General features: G+C 39.8%; 1 protein-coding gene across 4 annotated transcripts; it reads left to right on the top strand.

The window, feature by feature from the left end:
* Positions 1 to 9,709: 9,709 nt before the first annotated feature.
* LOC133713157 (receptor-like serine/threonine-protein kinase ALE2) lies at positions 9,710 to 17,246 on the top strand. 4 transcript variants are annotated; one of them, XM_062139285.1, is made up of 20 exons: positions 9,710 to 10,314; positions 10,898 to 11,023; positions 11,105 to 11,338; positions 11,437 to 11,688; positions 11,788 to 11,955; positions 12,040 to 12,105; positions 12,219 to 12,305; positions 12,508 to 12,636; positions 12,726 to 12,860; positions 13,084 to 13,218; positions 13,310 to 13,444; positions 13,532 to 13,741; positions 13,844 to 13,915; positions 14,008 to 14,109; positions 14,196 to 14,294; positions 14,414 to 14,785; positions 14,861 to 15,151; positions 15,302 to 15,688; positions 15,811 to 16,054; positions 16,172 to 17,246. In XM_062139285.1, exons 1-20 carry the CDS (start codon positions 10,233 to 10,235, stop codon positions 16,857 to 16,859), a joined length of 4,014 nt encoding a protein of 1,337 aa, XP_061995269.1. In that variant the 5' UTR covers positions 9,710 to 10,232; the 3' UTR covers positions 16,860 to 17,246. The 4 variants fall into 4 exon arrangements, with proteins under 4 accessions (XP_061995269.1, XP_061995266.1, XP_061995260.1 ...); XM_062139282.1 differs by having other exon boundaries at positions 12,040 to 12,129; positions 14,017 to 14,109; XM_062139276.1 differs by having other exon boundaries at positions 12,040 to 12,129.
* Positions 17,247 to 17,498: the final 252 nt, after the last annotated feature.

The raw sequence follows: 17,498 nt of genomic DNA, 5'->3' as shown, positions 1-17,498 counted from the left end.
ATATTGTAGATCGAGCAGAGCGACATCACTGGGAAATGTTGAGATCTTGCTAAAGCGTGACTTTAGCTTGGCTGGGTTGTTAGGGCGTTACCCTTGCTTGGCTGGTTTTGTAACCGTTGTGGTCGTGGCACTACCGTCGGCTCCCGAGGAGACTAGGACCGAAGCACGTTGACAGAGGGTTTGGTGGCACTGAAAGTCGGCTTCTGAGAAGACTAGGACTAGGAGTGTGATCACCGGTAAGAGAAAGAAAATGAGAGGAGTTGCTCTTAGAGAGGTTTGCTCTAGAGAGAACTTAGATCATCTTAGAGATGTTGTTGTTGAATGTGAATGTGTTTGGGTTTTGTCTTTTAGAATGAGAAGAGAAGGTGTTTATATAGGGAAGAAAAAGAAGAGTGAAATGATGAGTGGAAGAAAAATAATGAAAGCAGATCTAAGTTCACTTGTAAAATATGGAAAAGATAGAGAAAAGATGAAATGAAAGCAAAGCATGAAGGTGCAGCAACATGGAAGTGGTGATGATCTATTAAAGAGATTGTAGAAGAAAAATATATCCAAGGAAAAAGAGAAAAGCATCTAGCTTTCTTCATGTGGGTAGGAAACATGAACATGTGAATATTGAGCTGGTTTTAGGTCAGTTTCTGCCCCTTTATTCCTTCAATTATTTCTCCAACAAGACTTCATTATATGTCTTCGACTTCTTCATATTAAATGTTCCACTATGAGTGTAGATCATCCTGACAAATTTTCAGATTTTTATTCCATGTGGTTGGGCCGAAAATGCTGCTGGACCTCTTACAGGTCCAGTTTTCCAGTTTTGCTTCTGTAGAAAATTGGGCTGATTGTTTGAAGGCCTTCCACTCAAAAAAAGCTCTTGCACTCTTCATAAGAAATGATCCTTGGGCTGTCTAGAATGGATCTGGAAAGTTTCAGCACATTTCGATTTCATTTGGTTAGTCTTCCGCCCCTCCTTCCTTGTTTAGCTCGGTTTCTCCTAGCCGAAGTAGGATAATGTACTAAAGTTGACTTTTCATGCTTCCATAGTAGGCTTTATTTAGCCTCTAAATATATATTTCGAGCTTGTCGACAATATATAGCTTGAGCCACTGACATTGGCTCAATTTCTCCAACACATGTCTTGTCAGGCCAAAATGTTCATTTTGGGTCCAAACAATGTTCATTGTAGTTCTTGAATGTGATTTTTGTTTTGTTTTTGTTTTTTTTTTAATTGTGATACTTCAAACCCTAATAGCAATAAAAATGATTTATGAAATCCTAAAACCCAAATATCGTGGTCTACCCCTAAGACCTTGAATAGTGTTGCTATGACATACTAAACTTTATCTTATTAATTAATTATTCTCATTAATTTGAATTTATACTATGGTTCAAAAAAAGGTTGAACAATTGAATTTCAATTGATTGATTATAGATCAAGACATTGACCAATATTTGCTACAATATATGTTAATCAGCGAAAACAAAATTGATGAGAATAATTAACCATAAACATCAAATGATCTATATTGCATATTTATGTTGTTGGAAGATTAGGAATGAGAACAAACTTGCTAGACAGAGTAACGATCATTCATTTGAGTCAATTTCTATTAGAAGATACTTGAGCATTGAAGAGACAACGAGTTATTATCTTGTTTTGTGTTTGGGCTGCATTTGTTTTGTTTTTTTGTTTTTATATTTTGTACATGCTAGGAAATCTGTAGAAGTCATTCATAATAAAGTATATAGATTTTCATGAATCAATAAAAGTCTGTTGCTAAAATCAATAGTTTTAAGAAATCCATAGCAGTATATATATCAACTTTTTAAAGAGTCTGTGAACTTTTCAAAAAGTCTGTCATTTAAAAAAAATCTGCACAAATCCAAATACAATACACCCCCCTAAATCATTCCGACACTTACCATGACTCAACGACAATTTTTTTTTTTTTTTTTTTACTTGGAACTCAACAAACTTGAAAATTTCCTCCAACGAACAGCCTAAGTGAGAGCGACACTCCTCTCGGTGTCCCGAGAGCGATACCCCCCCCCCCTTGGTGACCCGACATCGGCACCATCCTCTCGATGCAGACTGGTCTTGATACCTCCCTCTTGGTTAGTGACCTCTAGGTCTCGTCAGTCGTCATCACTCTACGAGAACTGCCGACACAATTTTGTCATCTCTCAGTATAGGTTACGCATCTTGGTCTCGGTATCGATATCGATGACTCATCCATCCCGATATTGGTGATATGCAAACACACACTCTCGTCAGAGCTTATGCCGCTCTCGTTGACACATTTTTTGTTGCTCTCGCTAAAGAAGCTTTTATGGCTCACGCTGAGGCTTTTGTCGCTTTCGCTAACTCAACTCCAATCAGATCCATGACAGAGAGTTTCCAAGTATCCTAAAAAAATAAAATAAAAGGGAGAACTTGGAGCCCTGGCTCTTATCTATTGTGGACACCCATGCCCATTTTGGTCCTCCTGATGACTCTCAGCGACAACTCCTTATGTGAGCAAGCTATATGTAACACCAACAACACCAAGCTATATGCCATATTCGAGATGATAAGGTAAGGCGATTCAAATCCACAATCCCTAATTTGTAACCGGCACTCTCTTTTCCTTATTTGGTTAAAATTCTAATAAATAGACAAAATTTAAGTTACTAAAAACAAAATTTAAGTTACCAAAGAAGGAAAGAGGGAGTGTGAATTTCACTCCCCTGAGGTAACTGGGGAAGATGCAATTGTCGCACCCTATTTTTTTCACTTTTACGGACCTAGCCCCCCAACCCTCCATCTGCTTCTTCTTCTTCTTCACAAGTCTCTTCTCGATCACATACCACCGATTATGAACCCCCTCATCCTCATGGATGGCAAACTATAGGTAGATCGGCATATCCATTTTGGACTTTTTTCGATCGCCGTCGGAGCAAAACACACCCTTATACTTACCCAGTAAATTGACTAGAAACCAGAAAATTTAGGTGGATTTGTTGTAGAATAAGAGAATTTGGGAGAATACTAAGATACTTTCATTGATAATAGGAGTCTCTTTATATAGAGGATTGCATGTATAATATCTTAAAGTATAGTACAATGTATCCTAACCAATTACATATTAGGAGATCTATAATATTCTACCATATTACAACTAGAAGAAGTACTCTTGTTTGGGCCAGTCACACACAAATTGAGTTTCCTTCAACATGATTTTGTAATCCACTGCATAGAATATGTGAAACCCAAACTATGTATCAGCAATTCCCACGCGGCCTTATTTTATAGCCCAAATCAGCCTCTTTGAGCACATCCGCGGAATATAATCTTTTGAATAAAATTAAGAGTTTTATCACAAACATATAAAATAAGAGCATTGTAAATTGTTCTAGGTCAAAATGATAAAAATGACAAGAACTATACGTGTGTGTGTGTGTGATCTATTGGCAAGAGTTTGATCTTAATTAGTATTAGGGTAGCTAATTCTTAAGCACTGTGCTTTAGAATAGTCTAATTCATGGTTCATTGGGTTAAACTACAGGGTAATTAACCTCCAGAAGTTGAGTGTCCCTAGCTAGCTAGGCTAGGCTACTTCCCCTCTTGTGATTTTCATGCTTTAAGTTACAAATATAGCTAAACAATTAACTGCACCCTATTTTGGCCATTAAAAATAAACAATTTGAGAAAACTAGGCCACTTTGCTTTCAAAGAATCGATGTATTCCATCTGGTTGACAATGCACTCGAGATAGTTTGAAACTAACCATCCCAATTCCCAAATCCCAACCCTTTTGTTGTTTCAATTCCTAGTGAATCATCTTGGGTGAAATAAAAGGGTTCCTTCACCAAGAGGATGGTTATAAAGAAGCTTTGCGGAAAACAGTAACATGGCTCTATCTTTCTTACTCGTAAAAAGATGAAGTGAGCCACAAGCAACTATTGAATAACAAGCTACGTACTGTAATGAGAAGAGAAATCATTGTGACAATGGAATCCCAATTTTGACTCTGTGTTCAAGTTATTTGTTTATCATCTTAGTCAATTTTTACTTCATTCAAATTCTGATGTCCAGAATTTTTGCAATGACCAAATGGACCAAATGGTCAGCAGTCGTGATCAACATATAAAATATTGGTCATGACAGATTTATATAAGGATATATTGACTATATATACATATATCGATAATAAAGAGCATTTCTTGAGACGGATATCTACCCCAGGAAAAAAGAATGATTGGCCGATGTATCTGAAATTCTGAATATCGGCAAATGTTGAACCTTGGTCAGCACTATCGTCATCCACTATGCTTCTGGAAGCTCTCAGGGTCCAAAATATCATAATGATCCTTCAATCTCCCATTAAGTGCTTGTCGAGAGAGTTGGGGTTTGGTTGGAGTAGGACTTGGGAGCCGACCAAAGTGGGCGAGGAATATTCATATTCAGATATCTAAAGAGAGGGATGGTTTCTTTTCTCTTCTTTTCAGCCTTTGCAAAGCTGCAGCCTGCACAAGGAGCAATCAGTGCCCTATGGTGTACGTTGTGTATTAAATTAAACAAAGGCAATTCTTCTTGGGATTTTGCTTATGTATTTATATTCGACTCCTTTGGAAATGAATAGCCCTCTTTGACATACTATCCATTAAAAACAAAGAGGTGGTCAATCACACCTAAATAAAACAAATGAGTTTTGATTTTCATTTTCTATGTTTGGGTAGTGTCCATACTCCTTTGATTCGATGAACGAGTTTTTTTGACATACTAGAGTCGGAAATGAGATATTACATTAGAATTAATTTCGTGAAAGAGAAAAAATAAAATGCTTTAACTCTCTTATGTATGCTTTTCAATTCTATTTTTTGTCTTCTCTCCTACGCTCCAATCCTGCACATTAAATGAGATTAAAGTGTGTAAAGTAATGAAATATTCTAAGAGGTTTTCTTTAAATTTAGGGCTAAATACAAATTACTACCCTGTGGTTTATGTCCAAAATCAATTCAGTCCATGAACTTCTAATTTCATCAAAAACACCCCTGCACTTTCAATTTTGATCTAATAGGTCCAATTTGTTAGTTTTCCGACATTTGAGTTATTTAACTTGTTAATGTGGCTCATATATAACCTATGTTTGATGATGTGGTGTCGAGGTGGTCTGCATAGTCAATTTAGGAGTGAGTCCTACTAATAAAAATAAATAGTTTTTCAACAAATAATCCAACTATAACTTGAACCCATAACAGAATATTAACGAATTGGACCTATTAGATCAAAATTGAAAGTGCAGGGGTGTTTTTGATGAAATTAGAAGTCCAGGGACTGAATTGATTTTGGACCTAAACCACAGGGTACTAATTAGTATTTAGCCCTTAAATTTATTATTAGGGGAAATGATCATTTACCCAATTTTAGCTTAAAAATTGCCCACTTACCCAAACACTCTAAGAGATTGCCCATTTACCCAAACAAGAGATTATTTCCCTAATACCCAATTAAGTATTTTTTTTTTATTCCTTTTTATTTATTTTGGGGACAATTTTGCCCTCTCCTTCTTTGTCACTTAGTGAGAGAAGTCATCGGAGACATTGCCGGACTCCGGTGACCAGTGGCCGGCCGGGGACTCCGGTGACGGACTCCGGCGACCGATGACCGGAATCCGGCGACCGGTCACCGGAATCCCGAATCCGGCTATTGGACTAGTGATCGGATTTCTGGCGTCTAAATTTATTGCCCCCTAATAATACCTAGTAACCATATTATATATTGCCCCCCAATAATCATATTATTGCCCCTCAATAATCACTGGAATCCCGAATCCGGCTACCGGACTGGTGACCGGATTCCAGGGTATGATTTTATTTCCCCTTAACAATACCCAGTACTCATATTATTGTCTCCCAATAAACATATTATTGCCCCCCAGTAATATGATTATCGCCCCCATTATTGCCCCTCAATAATGTTATTATTGCCAAGTCAATTTTGAAAAAGTTTGCTGGGCAAGTCAAAAAATTACCAAACCAAGCATATAACAAGTATTCATATATTAGAGGAACATAACACTAATGACTCAATGGCCCACTGGGTTTTCTTCTCTGTGAATTTCCAAGAAGCCTTTCTCATGATGATGACTCAATGGCCCACTGTGTTTTCTTCTCAGAAATGGATCCGACAGGCACTCCTTGCCGGACCTGAAGTATCCCGCCGAAACCCGACCCCTACTCTACTGTAGTCGTCCACAGTGATGATGATTCTAACTCTGAGTTCCACCAAGACCAGAAACAGCAGCGACAAGGCAATTTCAAAAGCTCCACGGACCAAGAACCCGACCCGTACTCCACATTCGTCTACGACGACAACTCCTCCCTCCCTCCGCTCCTCAAACGCCTCCCAAGGACTTCGGCGGCGGCGCCTCCCTCAACTACTTCAAAGACGAAGACGACAACGACGGCGATTTCGGGTCCGTGATCATCAAGAGCCACCGCAATCGAACCACGAGGAGATCACGTGACTAGGGAATCCGAGCCGTGGACTGTAGCGGAGGAGGAGAGTCGTCGCTGACTAGGACGGTGAGGAGGACCAGCGCCGGTGGCGAGTTTGCAGGCCTCCGGCGACGGGCTCGGGAAGCAGAGGAGAGAGAGAGAGAGGCCATCGTCAGCGTGAATTCGTGAAAGAGAAGAGAAAGAATGACATGATTTTAATTTTATAATGAAAGTTTGTCTAAAATAGTCTTTTTACTTTTAAATGGAGTAAGTGAGCACAATAATCTCTTAGTGGAGTAAGTGGGCAAGTTTTAGACCAAAATTGTGTAAATGGTCATTATCCCTTTATTATAATTTGGGGTTCAAGCTTTATTTCCCCTACTTAAAAATTATTAATTAAAGTATGAGAATAGCCACACCGGCCCTCATTTAAAAAAATAAAAAATAAAAAATAAATAAAAATAGTAATGAGGTATTCCATTTGGTTGACAATTCACTAGAGATAGTTTGAAACTAACCATCCCAAATCCCAACCTTTTTTTTTTTGAGGGAAATGGAATATATTCCAATGATCAAAAAGATCATAACAACCGTACATGGTCAATCTAGGAGATCAAAAGATCACCCATTACAATCACTGCTCAACTGACTACACAAATAGTCAGACTAATACCCAGAAAGGAATGCGAAAATTAAAATCCAAAAAGGAAAATGCAAAACTACTAACCAAAAGGAAACTACAAAGAAAAAACAACTAACATCTACGTTTATTCCAAAATACAACCCTGATTCTCCGCATCTACCATGAATGGCTTGGGGCCTAAGACCATCGTGGTGTACCCCTCCACCCTTCAAAGCAGTGAATAGCCTTAAATTAGAGTCATATTGAAGTCCAGCTCACAACAAGCCCAACAAGAGCCCCGGCCCAACCTTCGGCCCGATCAAGAGAGAGGAGGGAGAATGGACTGAAGCCAGAAGCCCAGCCCACACCCACTGCCCTCAATCTGCAACCTAGACCATCGATCATCGGAACTCCAGGAAGCTTGCCGGAGACACTGCTACCACAACAAGCAAGCAAGCCGCCACTGCCCTTCCGGCGGACGACCTCGATCTTCAACCATCCCCGCCGCCTCAAAGGACCTAGGTCCGACTTAGAAGATAGCCTCGCAGCCGGAAGAAGCCCGACCTGCTGCGAAAATCAAAACTGTCTTTGAAGAGATGCCGATATGGGTGCACCGCCGACAAACAGAAACCAGATCCGCCGCCGCCTCACACCCACTTCTCTACCAGAGATGTCGTTCGTCCCCGCTCCCAAATCCGAGAATACTCCCCTCTGCTGCACACGCCGGCGTCGCACACCAGATACAGACGGCGCCGGAAGACACCCCCTGCCAGGCAAGGAGCGAACCAGATACCGCCGCCCTACTACCAAGAACCCTAGGATTTTGGTATACTCAGCTCCGAAAAAGTTGGAGCGAATAGTTTAAGTTTTGATCACTCTACTTATCAAATCCCAACCCTTTTTGTTGCTTCAATTCCTAGTGAATCTTGGGTGAAAAAAAAGGATGCCTTCACCAAGAAGATGGCTATAAAGAAGCTTTGTGGAAAACAGTAACATGGCCCTTTCTTTCATACTCGTAAAAAGATGGAGTGAGTAACAAGACACTATTGGATCACAAGCTACTCTAATGAGAAGAGAAATCATTGTGACAATGAAATCCCAATTTTGACCGACTATGATTCATAGCCTCGGATGTGAAGTCCGTGAAGTCACTCAAGTGAAAAGGGAAAAAAAGAAACAAGAAACAAGAAACAAAGAAAAGAAAAGCAGAACGTACGTGTTTGGGGACAACGTGAAGCACTCTAGAGATTTTTGATGGTCCACTGTAATCTATCATGTGGGGTGTGAGTTTTAGTGGCTTGTCAAAATCCCATAATGTTCTATTGTCTGATTAAATTTGATAGCTGCAGTGGCCAAGTTAGTAAAGGAATTGATTCTTCTGGGGAAAGAACAATTACCTAATCTTTGTTTCTTCTCATTGTGCAAACAGCAAATTTAAGTTTTCTAATCCAGTGACTTGCCATTTCTTAAGATAATTAGTCGAATACCTTATCTCACCTCACCTTATCTAAATGTGTTTGTAATAGTATCATTTATAATATTCAAAAACCTAGTCTAAACACGCTTTGTCGGCATTTTCAGTTGCATGTTCTCCAAAAATAGTGCATCATCAACACATTTATCACGAACATGATCAATATCTGTCATCTTCAAATTCGTCATTTTGGCACTACACAACCCCGAACAACCACCACAGTCCACAGAGTCTGATCGGTAGGGAAACCCTTTAGTCGTAATTTGCCCAAATCTGCACAAAACAAGAACAGTGGGCTCCATTATAGCAACCCTTCAAAGCTTTAAGTTTGTGGCTCATCCTCTTCCCTAATTTCATTACAATTTTTCCCTAAATTGATTAGCATTATTCCATATCAAGGTGTTTCTGAATTCTGCTCCACAAGGCAATGAAGGCAGTCTACAAGGGTAGTTTGGAGTCTGGACAGCCTGAAATTAAAGAATATGGACCCCAGAAATTAATACTTACATCAACCCCATTCAAGAAGGAACTCATAGTTCTGGTTTTATGTTCAGACCTCACTGGGGTCAATTCTTTGATTTGTGCCACACATACTATTCAGGTTTATTTGAAATTCAAAAGCTGAAATCTGCAGCTGTCAAAAATTTGTACTGTATTCTGGGTCTAGATAAATCATTGACATATGAGTCTATAATGATATCTTAACTAACAAAAACTGTTTCTGTTGCAAAGCCGCCTTCTTCTTCAATTCACATCTTTGAGTAAGAAAGAAAAACAAGTAATCACATACTTTTTTAGTTTTAAATTTCCCAACCAAAAAGAAAATTACTTTTTATCTGATCAGGATGCTGATTGCTAAACCACATATTTATTTAATAAAGGTTGAGTAATCCAGATCACAGAAGAAAAGGAGGGTGATGTGTCAAACTGGGATTTTGACACTAGCCTAAATCCTCAGTAAAAGTCCACTAGCTCCATGGCCTGGCCAACCAAGTAAGGCAAGTAACCACCAAGAACAAGAAAATAAATAAAAACCCATTAAGAAAATTCCAAGAATTTCAACCCCTAATGAAAAGTTTTGTACTTTGGTTCATTCCCCATTAACATAAAAATCTGCCTCCCCCCTAATAAAATATTAACCAAGCATCTCTCTCTCTCCTGGCTTTTCTCTCTCTACCCCACCCAACTCTCTCTCTCTCTCTCTCTCGGTCGCAAAGTCTGTTCCTTTAGCAGGACTGTAAGGTTGTAGTGAGTGTATATTAATATTAATTATTTTTTTTTGTTCTGGTTTTGCTTCAAGTTTCCAGTTGTGTTTTTACAACTCATGTCTGTAGAAAAGATTGTATCTTTCATGGAAATCTCAAAGCTCTGCAAATTTCAGAGCTTTATTGAAGCTAGAGGATCATTAGTTCTGCTAGCTCTTTTCACCAAACCCAGTTCTGGGTTTCTCAATAAACTTCCTTCTTCTCATTGCTTCCATCTCACTACTTGTGGGTCTTTTCTAATCTAACTCACCTTTTGTTCTTGCTTCAAGTCATCATATCATAGAATAATTATTAACCTATTCATTTTGTTACTATTATTTTATTGTTCTCTGATTACTTCTTCATCATTGAGAGAAGTGGGGGTAGAGAGATTTTGAGATTTGTGTTGTGTGGTATGGGAATGGTGATGCCAGCCTTTCTCCAGCTGGTTAATCTCTGTGTCATTGGCTTTGCTTTAGCTCTCCAAGGATCTACAGGTAAGTTTTAATCTTCAGTAAGTCTTTTATCAATATTTCATGTAAGCATTGGAACTAGTGAATGGAATAGTGAAAGTTGAATATGGATTTGCAAGCTTTTGTGCTTCACCAACATTGTTGTGATCTGGGTCTCTGAATTTCATGTTGCTATTGTTTGTTTACAAAACCAAAAAAATGTAGTTTACTGGGACAAGCATGATCAAATGCTGCAATCACATCAAGTGAATTATTTTCGACACTTTGATCTGAACATATGCTCATTTTATCGAATTGTTATTGAAATTGTTTTCTAAAATTTGCCTGAACATAGTATTGCCACCAGAACTCACAGATAGTGGGTCATCTGGTGTGTACTAATGGCTGGAAATTGTAGTATTCTGTTTTCGAAATAATGTACCCAGAAGTACAGTAGTGCAGGTACTTGTATTCTGTTTTGTGTTTCATATTGATCTGGTTAATGCCTCACTATTGAATAGTATAAAGGCTTAATGTAACTACAAAGTTGTTTCAGAATAAGAATGAATAGTATACAGGCTTAAGTGTCTGATTTTCACAGCTTGTTTAACCCTTCACTTTCTCTCAGGATTAAATCCATCACCATCACCAGAATCTCTCTCTGTGAATCCTCCTATTGAGACAGCACCTGGTCCTCTTCCTCAAAGCAAGTCATTCGGAAGCAATGTGCCAAGCCCAGCATTACAGCCAAACGGTAAGTCCTGATCATAAGTTCCCATGACAGTGCTTTTTTAGATTAGAACATCGGATTTGAGCTCTCAATTTGACAATCCAGGGTCGGATTTGCACCCTGTGCCTGCAATGCCACCTCTTATGCCTCCCCCAGTTCCCCCTAAAATCGAAGGACAGGTACCATCCCTTTCACCAAGTACTCCAGCAGTGCTGCCACCACAGAATACAGCTCCTCCACCATTAGATGTACAAACTCATGCACCGTCTGTGCTGCCAACTGTTCCCCCAAAAAAGACACCAGTTAATAATGGCCCTATCTCAGTGCCAGTTGCTCCAGGTACATGACACGCAATGACTATTTCTATGATGATTTTTATGTTGATTGGTATTAAAGTAGCTGTGTCTTTTTATCTCACTTCTAATATGCCATACCAGTTGCTACACCTCCAAGGAATGTGCCACCAATTTCACCAGTCCTCAATTCGAGTACACCAGAAGCTTCACCATCAAGTTCTCATCAAGGAAATGTGCCAGTAACTAAGGTTCCCATACCAGAGCCAAATGCTCCACAGAACACAGCTCCTCCACCATTAGATGTACAAACTCATGCACCATCTGTGCCGCCAACTGTTCCCCCAAAAAAGACACCAGTTAATAATGGTCCTATCTCAGTGCCAGTTGCTCCAGGTATATGACACGCAATGGCTATTCCTATGATGATTTTTATGTTGAGTTGGTGTTAAAGTAGTTGTGTTTTTTTATCTCACTTCTAATATGCCGTACCAGTTGCAACACCTCGGAGGAATGTGCCACCAATTTCACCAGTTCTCAATTCGAGTACACCAGAAACTTCACCAGTCCTCAATTCCAGTACACCAGAAACTTCACCATCAATTTCTCATCAAGGAAATGTGCCAGTAAATAAGGTTCCCATACCAGAGACAAATGCTCCAGGTACAGATAGCCTGTGGTTATGACTTTACTAGGTCTCAGATATTTTTTCTTACTTCTAAAGGTATGCTTTGTTTCAAATCACAGCACCTGTTTCATCACTGCCAAGGGCAGCGGGACCAAATCCATCTGTAGTCCATTCTACCACACCGAGTACAGCACCAACTACATTACCTAGTAGACCCTTGTTGCTTTTGCTTTCCTTGATTATTTAAAACTAAACCTTCCTAGTTTAATTGACACTTTGTTGTGTCTCTAACATGCAGTACCAGTTGCATCACCAAGTACACTGCCTCAAAACCCACCTTCCAGCCATCCAGTTACACCGGGAGAATCTCCATCCACAATTCCTGGTACTACTTTAGAAGAATTTTGTATTAAGCTATGAAAAACTAAAAAGGTTGCTACTAGACTATTTTTAAGAGGGAGTTGTGTCTATACCAACTCTTGAGATAGGTTATAGAGGATCCAATTAAGAAAACACATAAATTTTCTAATGTGCTCTCTCGTAATAGTTTCAATTCTAAATGTAATTTCAATATATTGAGGTTTCAGATCCTGAAGTCTCTCCTGTATCATCTCCTCCCCCAAACATCAACCAGAAAAAGGATGGAAATTCAGTTGTTGCACCACCATATGAAGCTCCAAAGCCATCACTACCCATGGGCCATGCTCCAGCTATAGGTATAGGAAACACACATGTTTAATATGGACTGCTGCTTAAAATTTTGTGTAGTCAAGTTTATAATTCTAGGTTCTATTCTCTGCTGTAGCTCCATCTGTCAACAAACCTGTGGTATCATCTCCTACCCCAAAATCCAATTGGAAAAGGGGTAAAATGCCAGTTGTTGCACCCCCAATTGAAGCTCCCAAGCCATCACTCCCCACAAGTCGTACCCCAGCTGAAGGTATATAAACCTACGCATTTATACTGGTTGCCACTTGAAGTTTGTGTTGGCAAGTTTATAATTTTAGTTTGAAATTCAATCCTGTCATTTTCTGAATTTAAAAACTTTAAAAACCTACGCATTTATACTGGTTGCCACTTGAAGTTTGTGTTGGCAAGTTTATAATTTTAGTTTGAAATTCAACCACCATCATCCTGAATTTCAATCCTGTCATTTTCTGTAGCTCCATCTGTCCCCAAACCAGTGGTATCATCACCTACCCCCAGCATCAACAGGAAAAGGGGTCAAATACCAGTTGTTGCACCACCTTATGAAGCTCCCAAGTCATCAACACCCACGGCGCATACCCCAGCTAAAGGTTTTCTATACCTGCATATTGCCATATAGGTTGCTACTTGGAAAGTTTCTCTTGTCGAGTTTAAAATACTAGGTTCTGTTTTCTGTTGTAGCTCCATCTGTCCACAAAACTGTGGTATCATCTCCTTCCCCCAGCATTCACTGGAAAAGGGGTGGAATACCGGTTGTTGCACCACCATATGAAGCTCCTAAGCCATCACTACCCATGAATCGTGCCCCAGCTCAAGGTTTGGAAAACTAAATATTTCATATTGGTTGGTATTTGAAAGTCTATGTGTCAAGTTTATAACAGTGGGTTCTGTTCTTTGCTGCAGCTCCTTCTGTCCACAAACCTCTGAGACATAATAAACTTGCTCCTGGACCATCTGATTCATTCCCTGAACCTCCTTCTGATAAAGGATATCGTTCTCCTGCATCATCGCCTCCAAGCTCATTGTATAAACATCATCATACCAGGAACAACATCACCAATCCTACTGCTGCACCATCATATTCGGTTTCTCCTTCCACTTCAAAACAGCAAGGTTTCATTTTTTACCTGAATTACATGTGATGAATACAATTCTACAGTTTATTCTGTTCTTTTACATGATGGCCTAAATTATCATTTTAATGTTTTTATGCAGGTCCAGTGATTGCACCGGCATCAGTTCAAACAAGGAGGCGAAGACACTATGCTTCTCCACCCCTATATCCAGGTACCAAAGCTTTGAGTTTTAAGTGTTTTGATTCCACTTAACATCTGAGCAATAGTAACTTTGTTTTTCAACTCTAACACAATACGTGTCAGGGTCTTCAGCTCCCCCATCTCATTTACCTGTCACTCCATTAGCAAGCCATGTTTCACCTGCTCCTTCTCCATCTCTAAAAGATCCATCTGACTATACCAAAAGTAAGAAATGCTCATTCTCTCATTGCTTTTTAGTTTCTGTTACTGTACTATAGACTTACCTACTAATTTATGTATACTATTGTCAGTACCCCCAATACGTTCTGCACCAGGGTCTTTATCAACAAGTCCAAAAGTACCACCTCTGCCACAAGTTCACGCATTACCACCTCCACCTCCCAATGCAGGTATACATCTATAATATTTTCATTACCTACTGGTTACTGGTGTCTCTTTCCGCTTTGTTGATCCTACAATATTCTTTCTTAAAACTAAAGTGTAATGCATAGGTTCTCCCTTTTTGTAGATTGTTTAGTAGGGACTTGTTCAGATCCCTATACAAATACCCCTCCTGGGTCACCTTGTATCTGTGTCTTGCCAATGCAAGTGGGACTGCGCCTTAGCGTTCCTCTCTATACTTTTTTCCCCTTAGTTTCGGAGCTAGCCCAGGAAATTGCAGTTGGGGTTTTCTTGCAACAAAGTCAGGTTCGCATCATTGGAGCCAATGCTGCCAGTCAGAACCCAGAGAAGACAGTAGTCCTTATTGACTTGGTTCCCCTGGGAGAAAAGTTTGACAGCACCACAGCTTTTTTGACTGACCAGAGATTTTGGCATAGACAAGTTGTTATAAAAGCATCCTACTTTGGGGACTATGAAGTACTGTATGTGCGCTATCCAGGTATATAACACTACCAGGTTCTCTCTGTATATGTTTTTGACATGTAATAGCTGTAAGTTTTATCTGTATGTATAGGTTTGCCTCCATCTCCTCCTTCTTCAGACGCTGATGTAATAAATGCCGGACCATATCCTGGTAGTGACAATAATGCAAGGGCGGTAAAGCCCTTTGGGGTTAATGTGTCCAAGAGGAGGCATAAAAGTGGGCTTAGTGGTGGCATAATTGCTATTATTGCTCTGTCATCCTTTGTAGTCATTGCTTTATGCTCTGCTGCTGCTTGGGTTTTCCTATTCAAACCTAGAGACCGTGCTTCTCAACTATCATCAACTCCACGGACTTTGCTACCTTCTATTGGAAAACGATCAGGTAATAAGAATTGTTCAAAGTCCAGGTTCTGTGAGGCATTGCTACCTCAAGTATTTTAAATATTGAAATTTGGTCATCAAGTACAGCTGTGGTGGATCCAGACTATTAAATTAGCATTTCTAATATAGAAAAGAATCTATATTTTTGCAGTTACTATTGGCTCTATGAGGGATAGTAGGCACAGTTCTGCATCATTATCATTTGGATCGAGCATTGCAACATATACTGGATCTGCTAATACTTTCAGTGCAAGTGACATAGCAAAAGCCACTAACAACTTTGATCCTTCAAGAATACTCGGGGAAGGTGGCTTTGGGCTTGTTTACAGTGGTGATCTTGAAGACGGAACCAAGGTTGCCGTCAAAGTTCTAAAAAGAGATGATCAGCAGGGTGGTCGGGAGTTTTTGGCTGAAGTTGAGATGCTCAGTCGCCTTCATCATCGAAACTTGGTCAAGTTGATTGGCATATGTGTAGAAGAGCACCGCTGCTTGGTTTATGAGCTCATTCCTAATGGCAGTGTGGAATCTCATTTGCATGGTCTGTTATTTTGTTCTTTGTTTGGCTGTACTTCAGAGTTTATAATTATTCCATTTTTAAGAATGTGCTGAAGCATTCTTTTTGACATAAGCTATGTTTCTGTCCATTTTACTTTGTTTCAGGAATTGACAAGGAAACTGCTCCACTCAGTTGGGGTCCCCGGATGAAGATAGCACTAGGTGCTGCTCGGGGTCTGGCATATTTACACGAGGATTCCAGCCCCCGTGTCATTCACAGAGATTTCAAATCCAGCAATATTTTGCTGGAAAATGATTTTACACCAAAAGTGTCTGATTTTGGTTTGGCACGGACTGCATTGGATGAGGAAAACAGACACATATCAACACGTGTAATGGGAACTTTTGGGTGTGTAATTTCCTTTCGACTGCATCCTTTGTTGAACCTACTAACCACCCTTAGCATGCTACTCGAAAGACTCTTTCTGATATCTCTATTTGTCATTCCTATGATTGTATTATTCAGGTACGTGGCTCCAGAATATGCAATGACGGGGCATCTTCTTGTCAAGAGTGATGTTTACAGCTATGGGGTTGTCCTTCTTGAACTCTTAAGCGGAAGAAAACCAGTAGACATGTCACAGCCACCTGGTGAAGAAAACCTGGTTGCATGGGCCCGTCCGCTGCTCACAAGTAGAGAAGGGTTGGAGGCACTCGTAGATAAAAATCTAGGATCTGATGTTCCATTTGACAGTATTGCGAAAGTGGCTGCTATTGCTTCAATGTGTGTACAACCAGAGGTATCACACCGACCTTTTATGGGGGAGGTTGTTCAGGCCTTAAAGCTGGTATGTAATGAGTTTGATGAGTCAAAAGAAATAGGTTCACGGAGTTCTAGCCGAGAGGATTTGTCCATCGACATGGCTGCTGGTGCAAGTACTACCTCGGAACAGATGCCATATCCTTTCCAGCGCCAATATTCTGCTCCTACCTATGATTCAGACCTTGAGACAGAGAGGGAAGCAACATTGTTGAAGTTGTACAGTACGTCAATGAGAACTGGGAGGGAAGATTCTGAGTCATTTCGGAGGCACTCGAGTTCAGGTCCCTTGGGAACAGGAAGGAGTAAGCAGTTCTGGCAAAAACTGAGATCATCTGGAGGCAGTGTGAGTGAACATGGGTTTATGTTAAAGTTATGGCAAGGATCACATTGAATGCTTGATCACATCGAGTGTTGAGTTGATGCTGAGATGGGTTTCTTCATGAAACAAACGGCAGGCATTTAGAAGCAGGCAAAAGTTAGAGAAAGGCCAGTGAAGTCTGGAAACGAGACATCGGCAAAATCTGTAATTGAGATGAATGCCAATACCTTAATAAGTGAAAATCATATGGTCACAGGAGCTATATATATATGAGGCAGGTTTGAATGAACCTGCTGAATTATCAGAGTTTGTACATCCAAAAATTTTGAGGAGGCAGCTAGAAGCTTTTCTATCTGTAAATTAACATGTATTCAAGACATCGGATGCTTGCTCTAGTTACATATTGAGATGTACAGAAGATTTTGTACAATAATATGCAGACTGGTTCCCATAGAGAAAGGGATGTTGATACCCAAATAACAGAAGTCCTTCAAAATTATAAGCACTTTCAAGTCACACTTCATAATTGTGGCAAAGAAAACCACTACTCAATATCGACGCTATCTTTTGATTTGGGCTGCAATTTGTGCAACTCCAAAACCTTTTTAACAAAAGAACAAGAACACAAAATATGATTCAAGTTTTCAGTAAATTGAAAAAAAGAACAAGAGTATCCAATGATGGTAGCCTCTCTTATTGTTGTCAGTCTTG

The sequence above is a fragment of the Rosa rugosa genome, chromosome 1, assembly GCF_958449725.1.
Source record: "Rosa rugosa chromosome 1, drRosRugo1.1, whole genome shotgun sequence".
Classification (NCBI taxonomy): Eukaryota; Viridiplantae; Streptophyta; class Magnoliopsida; order Rosales; family Rosaceae; genus Rosa; species Rosa rugosa.
The sequence above is the reverse complement of the archived record's forward strand: the minus strand, read 5'-3'. Positions and strand labels throughout refer to the sequence as shown.

Excerpts from the sequence above, each read along its gene's own strand:
- LOC133713157 (XM_062139276.1), top strand. The coding sequence starts at position 10,233 with ATGGGAATGGTGATGCCAGCCTTTCTCCAGCTGGTTAATCTCTGTGTC. Across the intron at positions 12,130-12,218 it reads AGCACCAACTACATTACCTA|TACCAGTTGCATCACCAAGT; the intron begins GTAGACCCTTGT and ends TCTAACATGCAG. Across the intron at positions 12,861-13,083 it reads AAGTCGTACCCCAGCTGAAG|CTCCATCTGTCCCCAAACCA; the intron begins GTATATAAACCT and ends CATTTTCTGTAG.